This window comes from Tasmannia lanceolata, unplaced genomic scaffold (assembly GCF_043159265.1).
Source record: "Tasmannia lanceolata isolate RefF3 unplaced genomic scaffold, GAP_Taslan_0.1 ptg000015l, whole genome shotgun sequence".
NCBI classification, from domain to species: Eukaryota; Viridiplantae; Streptophyta; class Magnoliopsida; order Canellales; family Winteraceae; genus Tasmannia; species Tasmannia lanceolata.
Window position 1 is genome coordinate 30,518,855 of NW_027518692.1, and position 17,619 is coordinate 30,536,473.

Here is a 17,619-nt window from a genome sequence, read left to right on the forward strand (position 1 = left end):
TTGAAAACATAACTCAGAACCCTTTTCTTTTTAATCTTACTTTTTCTTAAAATTACAAACCTTTACAACTGTGAGATGAGATTGGAAGAAAAGAATGAGTCTAAAGGCAAGGAATAACTGCCATTGTCATTTTGTAGTTTCCAATATAATGAAACAAGAACAAAATTTCATGAAAGATGTTTTAGCAGCAATCCCCACTCTCCTATCTCGATCTAAACATCAAAAACATGAACTTCTTTATGCACACGTAACCTTGGATGACTGATCAGAGGAGGCAACATGCCAACATCCATTAAACAGGCAACTTCCATACCCCATGCCACAACATGCACCAAGGCCTACATTTGTGTGAAAAACTTTGATATGGAATGCTTTCTGCCTTTGAACCGACCTGAGCATCCATCATGTATGGAGAGTAAGAATCATGCACAGATCAAGGTTTTAAATGCCAGTTTCTGTGGTGGCCAAAACCGAAATATCTGTGGAAATTTCAACCGAAAACATGTAAAAATTGATAATAAAAAAAATTCGTTTTTTTTTTTTCTAAAAATCCACCAAAATGTATCAAACTTCCGTGGAAATTTTGGTCGAAATTTTAGATTTCGGAAATTTTGGGGAAAACATGTCCGATTCAATGTAATTTCGGTTTCGGTCCAAACCGAAACCGAAATATTTTGGCCAAAATCCAAAATTTTGGCCGAAATTTAAAACTATGGCGCAGATGAGATACATGGTGAAATATTACCTCGCAAATGATATCAGTAAGATAAAATGAACAACCATAACCTCCATCAAAATAATAGTAACTTCTCGGAAATGATGTATCGGTACCTTCAGGAAGTCTGAAACACTAGATTAACTGTCTTTAATTCAGATCCTAGAGTTTGAGTACCTAAGGTTAAAAAAAAATGCTTGAGGGGAATATATATGGGTTTGATCCAAAGAATATAACAACAAATAAATCATTTAAAATAAATTTTGCATCATGGAATACACAAAAATGGACTGTAACAACAAATAAATCATTTAAAATAAATTTTGCATCATGGAATACACAAAAGTGGACTGTTAAGAAACAACCATATAGCACAATGGAAACCATATGATATATTAACAGAAGAATGGAATAAAACACTTGGCATATAATTCATGTTACACGGAACCACGAAACAGGAAAATGGTGAGTTATTTACAGCAACTATGAATGCAACAGCAACCAAGCTCTGAATACATTGAGTTTTAGCGTCATCCAATGTGCCCAGAGTCACCAAAATAGAATTACAGTGCAGGCTAATATCCAGGAAGTGACTCCATCAATGATAATTGTACACTTCCACAGCATTGGAGAGTCTTCACAGTACTTGTCCAGACTCATTCCTGAGGAAACAATTTTTTTTTTAACTAAAACGAAACACTTAAAAAGAACGTACTAACATGCTACATATCATGGATTTAAATTTTGGTTTCGGTTTCGGTTGAATTTTTTATTTTTATTTTGAAATTTCAGTCAAAATGACCAAATTTCGGCCGAAATCCGAAATTTTCAGATTTCGGTCCCAAATTTCGGATTTCGGCCTAAATTTAAAACCATGTTATATATCATATTCTTAAAGCCTACATATGTGCAGATATATGTAAGGGAAATTTTTTTGGAATGGAGAATAAAAATGCAATGGAAACCCATCAAACATACCCATTATTTGGCAGACGAATTGCGTTGTAATGATGAAATCCAACTTTTTGAAGGACCAACGCTTCTTCCATGGCCATGACTAAATTGTGCAGCTTCAGTTGCCAACGCTGGTTTTGTGCTTACAGTATTTCTTTTTGATGCACCCGCAAGAGCAGATGAAGTAGATGGAATGGGTACTTTATCCACAAGAGTCCCGACTTTCTGTAACAATCAAAATCCAATCAGCTAGGATTCTATGTACTAAACTTAAAAACAAATCCATCTAGTCATACTTGAGTAACATAACGGAACTATGAATTTATTAGTTGAAGCATCTTTTTATTTATATAACATCCAAAGAGAATAAACGTCGTCTGAATCATCATGTAAGAAAATTGAATTTTTCAAATAAAAAATAATAATCATTTCATAGGCAAAAAATCAAGGGCTGCATAGCCCAATGGAGATAAAGACATGGACTTTATTCACTGTATGGCCAATGCTAGATGGAGGCATAAGATGGGTGAGACATTGAAGATAAGGATAAGGTAAAGGAGATATTATAAGCTAGGTTGGGAAACTTACTCCAAGAAGGAATGGAGACCAAATCTAGATAGATTGAAAATTTAAGCAATTACAAATGAGAGAACAAGATGGTTGGAAAGAAGACTCAAAGAAGAAGAGATTCATTAAGTCATGAAGAAATTTACCGAAATACCTTTTAGAGGAAATCCAAAAATTAAATTTTCCTTCTGGGGCGCTGCCCCAGAAACCCGGCCGGGGCGCACTGCCCCCGATACCCTAGTGAGCTAACCACATGGCTTGACCGGTGTGTGCGCCGCGCACATTAGTCCTTCAAGCTCCTCTATAATGCCAGAATACAAGACATTTGCACAACATAATTGGGACAGCAAATAGGAACCTTTGGAGAAGCCCTAAGATCACAATGGTTAGAGGTTTCTTGATTACGTGATGAGGATGGGCTTTTAGCACTTCATGGAGAAGATGGGGATGGGTTTTTAGCACTTCATGGAGAAGATGGGGATGCATTTCAATCACATGCTTTTATATTCATATTAATAGCATCTCAGTTAGTTTTCTTGGAGATCGAGCAAATCTATCCACTCTCTCTGTTCCTTTTCATCTTGGTATTAGAAGAATTAAGCCTTGTCCCTAGGTGAGCAAAGGGGGCGGGCTAATAGAAGGGTTTATAGCAAGTATAAACATATCTTAAGTCACATCATCAAATAAATAAATAAACATATCTTAAGTCACATACCTTCTATTTGCAAATGACCTACTAGCTTTTTGGCAATGATAATGAGTAGGAAATCTGGAATCTTCAACTTAAATTGACATAGTTTGATGCAATAGCAAGACTTACAATGTATTTGAGGAAGAGACCAATATTGGGAATAAATATTAACGAGATATACATCTTTTCTTGCAGGAATATTGCAGTGCAAAGCTGACTGCCATTAAGTTATCTGTTTAATATTATGAAAATGGCCAAATCCAACAACCTATGGACAGATTAGGAAATAACAAAGGAATTGCAAGCAGATTAGGAAATAACAAAGGAATTTTAGAAAGAAATGGATAGAGAAAGAAAAAGGCTAAAATAATTCATTGATTGAGAGGTTATACGTAAACTAAATAGGAACGAGTTGCTAAGAAGCGGTAATGTAAAACTAATGCACAAGGCATTTTAGGTGAATGGTAGTGGAGGTTTCGTGATGATAAAGAAACCCTTTCGCATAAAATTACTAGGAGCAAATATGAAATGGAATAAGGGTATAGGCTCAGGGTCTAGTTTGGGGAACCAAGGGCCGGCGGGAGTTGGAAGTGTCCTTAGAGACAAAAAGGGTGTGACCTTTTATGGGTGTTCTCAGGACCCATCGGGATCTTTGATTCCAATGAGACGGAGGTTAAAGCAGCTTTGCAGGGTATCAGACTTTTGGAGAGGAACCTTATGTTGTGGTGGTGGAGGGCGATTCCCTGGATGTCAGGACGTGACTCAAGGGATCTATAGCCCCTCCTTGGAGATTTGAGTCCTTGGACGAGATTCAGGATCGTGTTGTGGGTTCCTCTATCTCTTTTAGTCATGTGAGGACGTCGGCAAATATTGTCGCCGATGGGTTGGCAAGGGATGAAGCCTCTAGGGAAAGTCTAGAGTTCTTTGATTATCTCCCCAGTGACCTTGTTGTAGCTTCAGGATCTGTCGGGTTTCTCCTTGTCAGATTAGTGTGATTTGTTTGTCCTTCTCTCTCGGTTATGTATTAACCTTCTCGGTCGCGGTCTCCTGCTTTTTTCTTAATAAAATCGCCAGCCATTCAAAAAAATAAAAGAGGGTAGAGGCTCAGGATGTGGCGGTTCATTTGTACTTCTTGAACCAATTTAAATTCAAGGACCACATATAGCAAGGGCAAGGAGAAAAGGATTAGATTATGTGAAGATTTATAGGTGGGGGGGTTCTCCTTTTTTACATGCTTTCCTGAGCTTGTATAAATTAAAATTGATATAAGCTAAGTATTAAAAAGTGTTTTTAAGGAGGACAAGATGACATGGCAGTTAAAAGGAGATCTTCAATAGTGATATTTAGAAGAAGATCTTGAGCGCTACCTTGTTCTTCTTAGATTGTCAAAGAGTGTTTATGTGTCTTATAAACTCGAGAGGGATTTGAGCCTTGAACCTTGAAGGACACTTCACCGTAAAAGCAAACTTATTTTCTCTTGCCCTGACCTCACCGTCTAGTTGCGTTTGTAGCATGGCTTAAAATCCCCACTGAAACTGACACGAAACGACCGAAATGTATGTGTTTCCATCCCCGCCGAAACGAAATGTCAATGGATTCATTTCACTTCATTATTTCAGTCGAAATTTCTACCAAAATTTGACCGAAATGGTCGAAACAACAAAAAAAATGGAAAAATTTTCTGATTTACAACGCGTAAAAATGTTTTTTCTCAAAACAAAAAAAAACCATGTCCTAATATGATGCAAATCGAAAAAACCCTGCAAATCGATGAAACACATTTCTTTCTTGCTTTTCCATGGATTTTTCTGGAAAACCTTGTTTTGGTAAATACTAAAATGTTTGAATTTTTTTCTAGAAAACTCTGTTTTGGAAAACCCTAAAAAAGTTTCCAATTAATTTCTTAAAACGTGTTTGTTTGATTGGTTTTAACTAAAGCCATGTTTTTCAAGTTGAAACTTTTCCAGCTTTTACTAAGGCCCTGTTGAATCCTAGTTTAATATTTGCACTATTTACATCCCAATGACAATTTATCTATAAATGCTACAAATTAAAGGTTAAGCTGGAAAAGTGACGTTAATACCAATTGCAAAGGTAGAAAAACATTTAAGATATTTTTTATTGTTGTCAACATGCTTTGTAGACCCATCCTAGTTGAATTGAAGATGAGCTCACTTTTCATTTAACTGTGAAGAGTCACATGAATTTCAAATTTCAAAACCTAAGCATCATACAAATGATGACTCTCTAACTAAGCACGGAAAGGGAAATGTTTTTTTAGACATTGTACTTCGCATTTCATTTCATTTCATTAATATAAAGAATGATATTTGATAGGCAACACCATCGGACTACACATCAAAGTAATTGTATCTTATGCAAGGGGTGTCTGATCGACATGGGACGGGACCAATACCACCTCGTAACTCTATGTGGTATTAACATAGAGTTTGGGGTCCTTAGAGGGATGACTGGTTATTGTAATTACTTATACTTCATTACACTATACTTCTTTACTGACTTTATTGTTCTAGACATGTGCGGCAATGCACATCACTATGTGTTCGATGTGATTAAGCCATTATGCATGGCTTTCTTGCTTATGTGATTATTTCTAAGTATGTATTTGTGCTTATTCTAACATTTCCTGAAGTTTCCTCTTAAGATTTCATCATTTGCATATGTTTCCATACGTTTTCATGATTTTCCAAAATTTCTACTAAAATTCCTAGCCAATACAGAAATGTTTCTGTTTCCGTTTCCGTGTCGACCGAAACCAAAACCGAAATTTAGAACCTTGGTTTGTAGTGCATTGATACCCCATCATTAGTTAAGGCGTTTTGCCTAATGATAGTCTACACGATCAACAGTCTTGATTGCACTTGCATGTCCTCATGTGGGACCATTAAAAATAATCACCACCATTGATACTGACGGTCTTCTCTACCTATTCGCCTGCATCTTTAAAGTGGGTCACATTTATTGAATTCATGGGAAGAATATAAACGGTCCCATTAATTAGCACATCGGTTGAAGTTTCTTCATGTAAGTTTGAGCACAAGCCTATTTACGAATGGTCATAAACCTTGCATTGGCTTCAAAGTGGGCTCATCGGCATGCTTGATCTATAAACCATATAAAAATTCAATCATATCCGTCCATCTTACCACAAAATTAAAACAAGTTCTTTTGTGGGCACATTATCTTTATTTAAATATGATATGGCCCACTAAGAGGAATTTAATCAAATTTCGAGGTCAACATGCGTAGATGGGCATACAATATTAATGATCATCCAGACGGTACAATTGAGTGATTTAAGGCTTGTCTAGTAGCTGGATGTGCAGACTTTTTTTTTGAACAGTCACTTGATGTAGACTATTTTGAGACATTCCCTCTAATAGCTCACCTAAACTCTTTTTGAGTGATTATCTCCATTGTTGGATGGAAAATATTGGCCCCTTTTAACTTGATATCAAGAATAATTTTCTCCACGATTATTTGTATAGAGGCATATGGAGCAACCTCCATCATTGCTTTAGATTGGGGGTGGGGACACTGTTTGAGAAAATCAGTAAGGTGGTTTTCATGTATGGATTTAAACAAGCTTACTCAGAACTTTCAGTTTTTTTTTTAATGGTTTTCATGCAATGGCAACGACAGGGCACAATTATTTTGGCACAATTATTTTGGCTGTATAAATAGATGACAAAATTGTAATTGAAAGTGATAGAAATGGGGTTCTTGATGTAAAGATGCACTTGCACAATTATTTTCTAAACAAAGACCATGGCTATGAGGTACTTTCTAGGCATTGACGTAGAGCACGTTCTAAGAGTGGAATTAGTTACTTTCTACGCAAGGAAGCACGGGTACTCTCCAGAGGCCCACGCACCCATATCGGGTGCGTATTGGGTGCGGGTGCGCCCAGGTAGTCCCTGGGTGCGTACCGGGTACGCACCCAAACAACAAACAGTTCAAAACTATTTGGGGCTCACAATTGGGCTCAAAATTACATTTAGGTCATGTTCATTTGAGATTTTGACAGCTGATTGAGAGCCCAAAACTGATAACTAATCTGTTTGGGGCTCACATTTGGGCTCAAAATTACATTTAGGCCCTGTTCATGAGATTGTGACACTGACAGCCGATTGAGAGCCCAAAACTGATTATTGGAGTCGAAATTATGTTTAATTTTGGGTCCAATAGTCTGTTTGGGGCTCACATTCGGTTGGGAGTTGGGACAATCCCAAACGAACAGGGCCTTTAATTTTTTAATTTTTATAAATATATAATAAAAGGGCGGCTCAGTGCACGAGGCTCCCACCATTGCGGGGTCTGGGGAGGGGTAGATGTACGCAGCCTTACCCCTGCTTTGCAGAGAGGCTGTTTCCATGACTTGAACCCGTGTGTTGAGTTTCGACATGTGTACGAAGTGTCTGTATGGCAAACCCTAAAAATCTAGAAATGGTGACATACCCATACTGCTGGGTCAAGAACCCGCCGCTAGAAATCCGATCACAGCTAATCACTCAAAGAAAACAATAACAAATGGCCATCGGAAACCCACAAAATTAGCCCAAACGAGTGTGCGCATCAAATCAAGAGTGTAGTGAAATAAAGAAAGAAAACAAGAAATCAGGAGCCACAAGAGATTTACGTGGTTTAGCACTTGGCCTACTCCATGGGCAATCCGGCAAGTAGAAATTTACTAACAATGATGGGAAATTACAAACAAGGATGAAAACCCCCTACCTCTCCAACAATGGTGAAAAAAACCCCACCAACACCCTCAATTTTCAACCCAAGCAAAAAACCCAATACCTTCTTCCCAATGTCTTCACAACTCAGAAAACACCATAAAAGAAGCCCAATAGCCTTGGATCAAAGCCCTTGCAAGAGGAGAAGAAGAAGAAACCCTTGGAGAGAGAAAACCCCTTTTCTTGTAGAGAAAAGCTCTTAACCTCACCAAAGAAACAAGTCACACCAACCAAAGATAAAAGCCCACTTTAGTTAACTTATAAAAAACACATTCCAAGAATGCCCCTACTTAAGGAAGTTAATCCAAGTGATTTTATATCACAAATCCAACACATTCACTCAACAAACTACTAAATCTTAGGATTAATCAAATAGGTAGGGGCAAACCAAAAACAACTTGGGTAGAAACAGTGAGGAAAGACTTGATAGCTAGGAACATAACAGAGAATATGACCTTGGATAGGATAGAATGGAAGAAAATGATCCACATAGACAAACCCAACTAAAGCTAGGATTAGAGTCGGGTAGATTCCTTTCACCTTCTTCATGAATTTTTTCTAAGGGATTCATTTAGCCGACCCCAACTAGTTTGGGAAAAAAGCTTTGTTGAGTTGAGTTGAGTTGAGTTGAGAATCAAATATAATCTAAAACAAACATAAGATTATCAAATAACAACGCATTTTAATCTAGTTCTCTTAAGTCACCAATATGCAGCGAGAAAGGGAGACCAATAAGATACAATGAATATAACATTATAATAAGAGTTTGTTTACGGTTTTAGGTTTAGGGGAGGGATATAACAATAAATATTAGTTAATAATGAGCTAAAAGAAGAGTTTATAATAAAATAAGAGTTAATAATAAAGAGATAAAATGATAAATACAATATTCAATAGTAAAACATAGTGTACATCTGACATGGTACAAAAACGTGTAGACATGCCCACGTTAAGTCTGACACTTCTAGCAGTACATTTAAAAGTGTTGAAAGGAGTGTCTATACGTGTTGACACACGTGTCGTGTCGGGTCGTGTCGGACACGGCACGACATGTGTGTCATCAATAAATTCGAAGTGTCGGCTAAATCATAGGTTGGATCAAACAAAATATTTGAAATTTGATGTTCGGTAAAATCATTAGATGCGCTATTGTACAGCTACTGGTACGATGAGAAACATACAAGAAGCTCAGTGACATGCAAGAACATGTTCACTTGTCAAATACGCAAAATTATAAGTGGGATACTACATGACATCATTAAAACACTTACAGCCTTCTCGCCATGAGGATTGTCAGCACTCAAATTCTTATCAGCAGCTGATTTAAATTGCATGCGAACTCCTGGGCGGACATCATTACTCAATACTATACGATCTGTGGTCTCAGCTGAAAGGGAAAAATCAATTCCATGATATGGGAGGGGGTAATAACAGCAAGTTGTTAGAAAGAAGTGAATATTAATGAAGCGACAACCAATAAAGTGAATGTGATGCAGTCCAACCTAATACATAAGTAAGAAAAGGGAAAGAGGAAGGGTTGAGAGTGATCTTATTGTTGTTATGAAGATGCCAGCACAGCACCTTGCTGATGTCAGCATGAAAGAGGTTGATTCTTATTTTATTTGAATTTTTGGATGGATTTTATACGGGTTATAGAAAGTCAGTTTGACTTCTTTAAGTGATGTTATCGATTAAGTGTAGTTAGAATCCGAGTTAAAATAGAAGTCTTTTGGGACTGTTTTATAATTGGGAAGTGTGTCTAGGATTAGGAGTCTTTACTTTGGCAAGGTTTTGAAGTCATAATAGGGTAAGTAAGTGGTCTGTACAAGGGTCTTTGGAGTGGCTTATGGAGGATGCCGAAATATTTAAGTTCATGAAAAGAGTTTACCCTTTTCTCTCCCATTTTCTCTTTGAGGCAGCAGAATGTTTTACTCTCGTTAATAATGCTCTCCTTGTCCTTAATTGATGTATGCATTTGATTTTATTTTGGGTTTGGATTTAAGTTTGAACTTGTTATTCTATTTCTGCTGCAACATAATTGGTATCATAGCAAGTTAGATCTCACAAATTGTATTTTTGTAAATTGATTATGAGCATCCATAGTCATGCAAAGTTTGTCGGCTATTGAAGGAATATCAATAAACAAAGGGCGGCCCAATGCACGAGGCTCCCGCCGTTGTGGGGTCTGGGGAGGGCTAGATGTACGCAGCCTTAACCCCGCTTTGCAGAGAGGCTGTTTCCGTGACTCGAACCCGTGACCACCTGGTGGTCACAATGGAGCAACCTTACCGTTGCGCCAAGGCTCGCCCTCCCCGGACAAGATAAAATTGTCAATACCCTAACAAGATAAATAAATACTTTGACGAGATAAAATGAACCAAGTTATGAGTGATATTCAACTATTGTAACAAAGCTTAGTTGGGGCTACACCGAGGGAGTAAAAGTGGAAACTGGAAACAGGGTTCAATTTAGTGGAAATCAGCATGGAGAAATTTTGGAAAACCAAACCCATAATGTTTAAGAAGAAGAAAAAGCCTTTGATAAAGAACTCGAACTCAACCAAAATATTACCCATGTTACACGGATTCTTCCGAACGAGATAAGTATCCGTATGGAATCCAATACTTAAGGATTCATTGTGATACTTAAGGATTAATATCAGACTCCAATAATTTTAAATAGTTATTTCTTTATACCGTAAACAATAAAGACGCCTGTTCAGTAAGATATTGGAACTAAAATAATTTAGTTGATAATGATCATATGGCTGTCGGAATCTAAATTTTAAAGAATTCCACAATTTTCTTTATAAAATTCCATCTTCAACTAAGAGTTTTAGCAGTAAACATATAAGGGCTTGGCCCGACACAGGGCGCTTCCATCTGCCTTTGTGGTAAATGCTAGCATGCTAAAAAAGGATCCCTTTTTCACTTCGAAACCAGAATTGAACATTCAGAGTAATATTTAGCACACGGTATGCAAGCAATTAGATGTTACCTTTATGCTTGTCAAAATCCCCTGCCATTGCTCGGCTGCTTGTCCCTCCAGATATTGGCTACAAATTTAGACACAAGTCTCGTCAGTAAATATGAAAATAAAACTGTATCTATTAATACAAACAAAAATGTAATTGAGTAAGTTTTCGGTAGAATACAAACAGAATATTGAGGCTGAGTCTTTGTCCTTTGGGCTTGCTGGTATTTTAAGATGGTCCAGTCAAATATATAGTCAAACTCATATCCTGTAATTCATGGTAAAGACAATGTAAGGACTAAGAATACAATTTCGTAACAGATTTAGGGCAGAGAATGCTCTTCAGGGGAATACAATGATGTAACAGATTTAAGGCAGAGAACGCTATTCAGGTTGGGTCACAGATTTCACTTTGAGACAATCCTGACAATAACCGATAATATGGATAACAAATTCTACAGAGAAATCTATAGTAATTCAACAATATCAAAAAAAAATATAAAATAAAAATTTGTTATCCATGTTATCATTTTTATCAGAAAATATCGCGATAATATACCGATATTTTTACGATATTTTTATTTTCTATTTTTTCTTAAAATTTATTTTTATCGTTTTTTCCCGATATAAACCCAAGAAAAAAAATATAAAATAAAAATATCGTAAAAATATCGGGATAATATCGTGATATTATCGCGATATTTTCTGATAAAAATGAAAATATCGCTATATTGTTTAAATCTGGGGATTATTTCGGGATTTTGTCATTTTATCAAAATGTCGCGATAAAAACACGATATTTTGAAAATATGGGAGATATTTGTGACAAAGTTATCAACAACAAATATACAGGGGACAAGAATTGGTGTTTCAATAAACAAAAACATAACTTAAAGAATCAAAACTCTGTCCAAACCTTCACGGGTAAACAAGTCACGAAACAGACGCTTCAAGAATCCATAATCGGGACGCTGATCAAATGTCAAAGAGTGGCAGTAATGGAAGTATGATGCAAACTCCACCGGATGAGACTTGCATAAAACCTTTTAAAAAGGATCGCATCATTAGAGTCAGCCCAGCCATTATAATTTAGAAATTCATGATTTAGAGGATTAGGAAGACATGTATCCCCAGTCAAAGTTACATACTTCAATAGGAGTTGACAACTTCTTCTCACATATCTTGTCATATTTTTGCTTCTTTGTAGCAGCTTTTAAACCCTGCCATGGAAGGCTACATGCAGTACCATCCATATAAGTTAAATGGACATAGCAGTGAATGCAAGCAACAAATGTTTAACATGTACGCAGAACTATCTGTTAGAGAGCTATCATTATTTTTCAAGCCTAACAGTACACAGATACATCATGCACCCGTAAAAATATATGACAACATTGAAAATCATGACAACAAATTTTGTAGGTTTACTTAACTGGGCAGATCGTCCCATTTTGATACTCAATACTCTATACGGTAGAAACAAAAACCATCCAACAGCGGTGATTAGATTATAAACATGGTTTTAAAATTCTCTGAAACAACCAAAATGTTTTTGTTTCCATCCTCACTGAAACAAATCTCAATGAATTCCTTCCACGTCATTATTTCCAACAAAAATTCCCGAAATTCGACCGAAATAGTCGGAACGACAAAAAAACGAAAAGGTATTTACTTCGTATAAAGCTATCAGCATGTATTGACATGGAGTTGGGGTCCTTGGAGGGGAGACGGGTCATTGTACATTTTTATACTACATTACATTGTACTTCTTTATTGACTTTACTATTCCAGACATATGTGACAACGCATATCACTAGGAATTCAATGTGATTAAGCCATTATGGATGGCTTTATGTGACGGTTTCTAAGTATGCATTTGTTCTTATTCTAGCATTTCCCATAGTTTCATCATAAAATGATATCATTTGCATACGTTTCCGTAATTTTACAAGATTTTCACCAAAACTGAACAGGTTTCGTTTCGGTGCCGACCGAAACCGAAACTGAAATTTAAAACCTTGATTGTAAATAGTCAGTAGTCACTAAATAGTCTAACTCCCATGCTACAATCTTCACATTGCTTGCATAGATAGACTGAGTAGAGAGTCAGACTTGTTAGGAATTTCAAATCGCTGAGCTCTAGCTCACAAACCATATATATATATATGTGAGAAAACGGTTCCTACACACATGTGTAGATAAGTTATCCACACACTAGCTTAAAATACAGTGGGGGCCACATTATTTGGGTGATCCAAACCATTCATTTTTAAGGCCCTCACATATATAGGGTGTCCACAAAAAATCAGATCCAGAGGATCATCCTAACCATTCGAACTGTGGAGGCAAAAATTGGACTAATTTATGAAGGTTTAAAGACATCCATTTTACCTCCACAAATCGTAGGGTTGGGATGATCCTATGGATCTGTTTTTTTGTAGACACCCTATCTATGTGAGGGCCTTTAAAATGGATGGCTTGGATCACCCAAACAATGTGGGCCCCCACTGTATTTTAAGCTAGTGTGTAGAGAACTCTCTACACATATGTGTAGGAACCGTTTTCTCTCTATATATATATATGAGGAAAATGATTGTGAGCTTGAAGCTCATATGAGCTTGAGGGCCCAAACACATGTGGGCCCACATTATTAGGATGATCCAAAGCATTCATTTGAAAGGCCCTTACATAGATAGGGTGTGTACAAAAAAATCAGCTCCATAGGATCATCCTAACCCATCCAAAAGTGGAGGGCAAAATGGACAGACATTGTTTGCCACAAATCTGCCCATTTTTTCCCTCCGCTTTTGAAGGGGTTAGGATGATCCAATGGAGCTGATCTTTGTTACACACTCTATCTATGATGGGGCCTTGCAAATGAATGGTTTGGATCACCACAAAAAATGTGGGACCCATGTGTTTGGGCCCTCAAGCTCATATAAGCTATATGAGCTTCAAGCTCACAATCATTTTCCTCTATCTATATATATATATATATATATATATATATATATATATATATATAACGTGAATTTTAATCGACCATTTGAGAACATAGAGAACATGCAGATGCAAGAAGCAGATTCCTAGGGAGTATTGAAAACAAAAAAAGAGCAAGCTTTTAATCAACCTATTGAGAAATAAAAGAACATTGGATAAAACAACCATGTTCCTAGGGATCAGAGTTAAAAAAAAAAAAAAAAAAAAGAATAAAAAATTGAAGGGGGAACGCATACCTTCCTCTCAAAAAATACAAGAGAACATAGCCAAGAGATTCCAAGTCATCCCGCCGGCTTTGCTCTAAAGATTTGTAACCAGAATGAGCTACAATGTATTGGATAACTTCATCTTTAAATAATTACACAAATCACTTTTTACTCACCAATGCCCAGATGAGTGTTGCAACTCGCATAACGTGCAGTACCGGTTAAATTTTTGTTCTCCCTGCATGAAAGAAATATAAAAGTGAAATAAGAAAAATAAGAGATCAGAGTAGTCACTTTATTACCTTATATAAGACCCCAAGCACGATAATGAATCTTATTTTGTCAATAATATATAACATACTAAATTTTTAATTTATACACGAGGAACGAATGCATAAGAACCGATTAATTTAACATTCAATTCATAGGTGGAAGGAGATTTTAACACTAGCAAAATATAAATGATTGTGAGACTGAGATTCAAAGTTATAAAAGAAGTACATTCGTAAACAAACAACTGATTAACTAGGCACATATTGAAAACAAAGCATTACGTCAAAATTTATACATGGCCATTCTTAAACAAAGAATTGATTAACTAGGCACATTGGCCGTGTATAAATGTCTAAAGTCTAAACATTGCTTGAAAGCACCATACATCTTCTCAATGACATAAAAAAAATCCAATCAAAATAAAAGTCCTATATATCTATACTCGGGCAGATAAGAGCATGTCAAATAATGAACTTCCAAGCATGAGCCGAATTGACCCACTAATCATGACGATACGATGTTTTATTTTAGACCACAACTAGATATATCAGATTGCCAAATATAAAAAGGCCTGGCTGTCACAAAGCTTACCATGAGAGTAGGGGTGTAAACGAGACGAGCCGAGCTTGGCCAAGCTCGGCTCGGGCTCGGCTCGAACCAGGCTCGAGCTCGGTCAGGCTCGCGAGCCTTATCGAGCTCGGGTTATATTAAGTTCACACCCCTCATCTTCCCTGGACAGCCCTATCTAGTGTAATTTGACTACTCTTTTTACACTACGGGGGGTGGTCCAAGTAACAAATGGGGTTCCAAAAAAGAAGTGACATATTTTGCCTCCGCCTTTCACTCCCTGGACAACCCTTTTAGTGTATATATTAATATATAATATATATATTTAAATATATTAAATTCTTAACGATCCTTAACGAGCCCGGCCAGCCGGCTCGGCTCGGCTCGTTAAGGATTCGAGCCTAGCTTTTTCCGAGCCGGGCTCGAGCGAGCTTCCGAGCCCGAGCCAAAATTGACATCATTACATGAGAGAGAAACAATACCTGTAAGGAATGTGGCGATTGGTCGTAGAATCCCGATATCTTTTTGCAAGTCCAAAGTCGATGATATAGACCTGGAGAAGTTCATAAATATAAGACAATGGAAGGATCAAATATAGTATCAATATAGTCAACCCACAATAAAATAAGGACCTTGTGATTACCATTACCTGGTTTGCTTTCCGGCCAAGACCCATTAGAAAGTTGTCTGGTTTGATATCTCTGTGCAAGAACCCTTTCGAATGAACATACTCTATTCTTGCAATCTGGAAGCATAATGAAACAACGACAAGACAGTCATTCTTTATGCAGGTCATTGGCGTGTATGAGTGGAGTAAAGAGATACCCTCTAAATCAATGCAGAAACAGAGAACGTTTTCTTATACAAAGATACACAAAATTGTAATCCCACAAGCATCAACAGAAAAAGTCGCAGTAATTTGTTGGTTTCTATGTGGAAAGGTAACTGAGTTCTGTTGTTATAAACATAAAGTGCTAATTCCTAAACATTAATGAACACCTATCATTAAATGGTAAATTCTCAATACATGGCATAATAGCATTCTTCTGAAGGAATAATCATAATTACACTGACAGAGACATGGGATACAAAGTAAAATAAAATAAAGGAATATTAATCTGTTTACCATCTGATCAGCCAACATTAACACAGTCTTCAATGAAAACTTCCTCCCACAGTAGACAAAAAGATCTTCAAGGCTAGGTCCCAGCAAGTCAAGAACAAGAACATTGTCCTCCCCATCTACCCCACACCATTTGGTGTTGGGAATACCACCTATAAGCAAAGTGAGTTTTAAAAATGCTATTAGACAAGAACATGAACAGAAAAAAAGAAAAGAGAAAAGAGAGAAACAAAATAAGGCGTGTCACTTTATACATACTTCCTCCTTGAAGATTATTATATAGCTTGGCCTCATAGAGCAATTGTGGATGTTTCGTCTTCCTGTTTTCCTGTAAACCAACAACGTAAGATGACCCATTGTCATGTTAACTGTGTGATACCTTGTTTTCTTCTATCAGTGTTGCAACTGAACTTCCCAGCGTCCTTACAGTAATATGGAAGAATGAGAACAGTGTCATAAAGCAATAATCAAGTTCAGATTTTTTTTCGTAATACCCATTTGACATGTGTCCACTAAGCAACATAACCATATTTGCTCCATAACAAGTCACACTGCGCAGAACGAAACATTAGAAATCGATTTGATCTAAATTTAAAGTTTTTATTCTCTAAGGCTCTTTTCACTTGTACGTAATTTACCTTGTAGATTAGTGGTGTAAGCATACAATACGGAACAGACAAGCATTAGATTTATCTGGAACTTACTTCGTAGAATAGTGGTAATTAGTGTTTGGCTGTCAACCTCATATAGTGGTAGAGGTTCTCAATACCAATATAGAGAAAGAAAGAGAGAAAAAACATCATTCACAAGAAATTCAAGCAAAATTCCACCTTTTTTGTGGCTTTTGGCTTGGATTTCATAGGCAGGGGACAAGGATGACACATCAGCAGGCATGCAATGATTAACCATGAGACATCCTTAGTAGTCTCCAGGGATTTCAATCCTGTATTGGCAACCAAACAAGGAGTGTTGCTGAAGTGGCACCCAAATGCCAAGCAAAAGAAACATGGAGATAGAACCCATGTGCTGTTTTTCAACTACAAAGACATTAATTCGACATCAGAACAGATTTATTCATAAACCCTAATTGGAAAAGTGAAGGTTCTGCAGCAAATGCAAGGTTAAAATGATTCAACCAGAATCAACAAAAGAGAGAGAAAAAAAAAAGTACGTTTTTTTTCGTACTCCATTTTGCGAAACAACCAATTACTCTAAAAGCTTAAGCTGTTAGAGTTGGTGTTATTTAATCATTTACAAGTCAACACATTTTTCCACGATTTTTTAAAGAGTTACATAAGAAGAAAAAGAGAAACAGGATAAAGAACTCAAGATCATTTCGTTTCCAATTCAAACAAGTCACAGATAAACGAATTATAAGAACATGCAAATGCCATAAAAAAGATTGGGATGATCAAATCAACTTACAATCTTCACTGCAACGATCTCATACGTGTCAACATGTGTAGCTACATGGACACAAATTGGCGTGAATCAGACACACGATCTAGAACTGAATTTCAAAAAAAAAAAAAAAACTTACCGAGATAGATTTCTCCGAAGGATCCACTGCCGATCTTGCGACCTAGCCTGTATTTCTCTCCGATAATCCGTTCCATGCCCAAGATCTCACTCTAAGTTCTCAAAATCATTAAGAGCTAGGGTTTTCTCAAATTTTGTTTTTGGACGAGAAAAGGGGAAAAACAGATTTTTTTTTCCCCTTTTCTGGCAGATTAAGTTTACAGGGAATCTTGAAAGAGATGAAAATGTGGAAAAGTCGTATCTTGATGGCG

The 17,619-nt window shown here is 36.8% G+C and overlaps 1 protein-coding gene across 7 annotated transcripts; it reads right to left on the reverse strand.

Moving 5' to 3' along the window:
• On the reverse strand, positions 1-17,619 carry LOC143846332 (casein kinase 1-like protein 3). Of its 7 annotated transcripts, none has more exons than XR_013234749.1 (17): positions 17,370-17,617; positions 17,255-17,295; positions 16,660-16,866; positions 16,088-16,157; positions 15,833-15,981; positions 15,356-15,451; positions 15,189-15,259; positions 14,043-14,104; positions 13,897-13,960; positions 11,809-11,893; positions 11,577-11,703; positions 10,846-10,928; positions 10,685-10,742; positions 8,959-9,074; positions 1,694-1,894; positions 832-892; positions 1-391 (listed from the first exon to the last, which is right to left on the reverse strand). XR_013234749.1 is itself a non-coding variant. In XM_077354760.1 (16 exons), exons 1-15 carry the CDS (start codon positions 17,443-17,445, stop codon positions 1,697-1,699), a joined length of 1,503 nt encoding a protein of 500 aa, XP_077210875.1. In that variant the 5' UTR covers positions 17,446-17,617; the 3' UTR covers positions 1-391; positions 1,694-1,696. The 7 variants fall into 7 exon arrangements, 4 of the variants coding, with proteins under 4 accessions (XP_077210875.1, XP_077210876.1, XP_077210874.1 ...); XR_013234750.1 differs by having other exon boundaries at positions 1-479; XR_013234751.1 differs by having other exon boundaries at positions 1-479; positions 746-892.

Excerpts from the sequence above, each read along its gene's own strand:
- LOC143846332 (XM_077354760.1), bottom strand. The coding sequence starts at position 17,445 with ATGGAACGGATTATCGGAGAGAAATACAGGCTAGGTCGCAAGATCGGC. Across the intron at positions 15,982-16,087 it reads TAATAATCTTCAAGGAGGAA|GTGGTATTCCCAACACCAAA; the intron begins GTATGTATAAAG and ends CTTTGCTTATAG. Across the intron at positions 11,894-13,896 it reads TTGTATTTTTTGAGAGGAAG|CCTTCCATGGCAGGGTTTAA; the intron begins GTATGCGTTCCC and ends TACTGCATGTAG.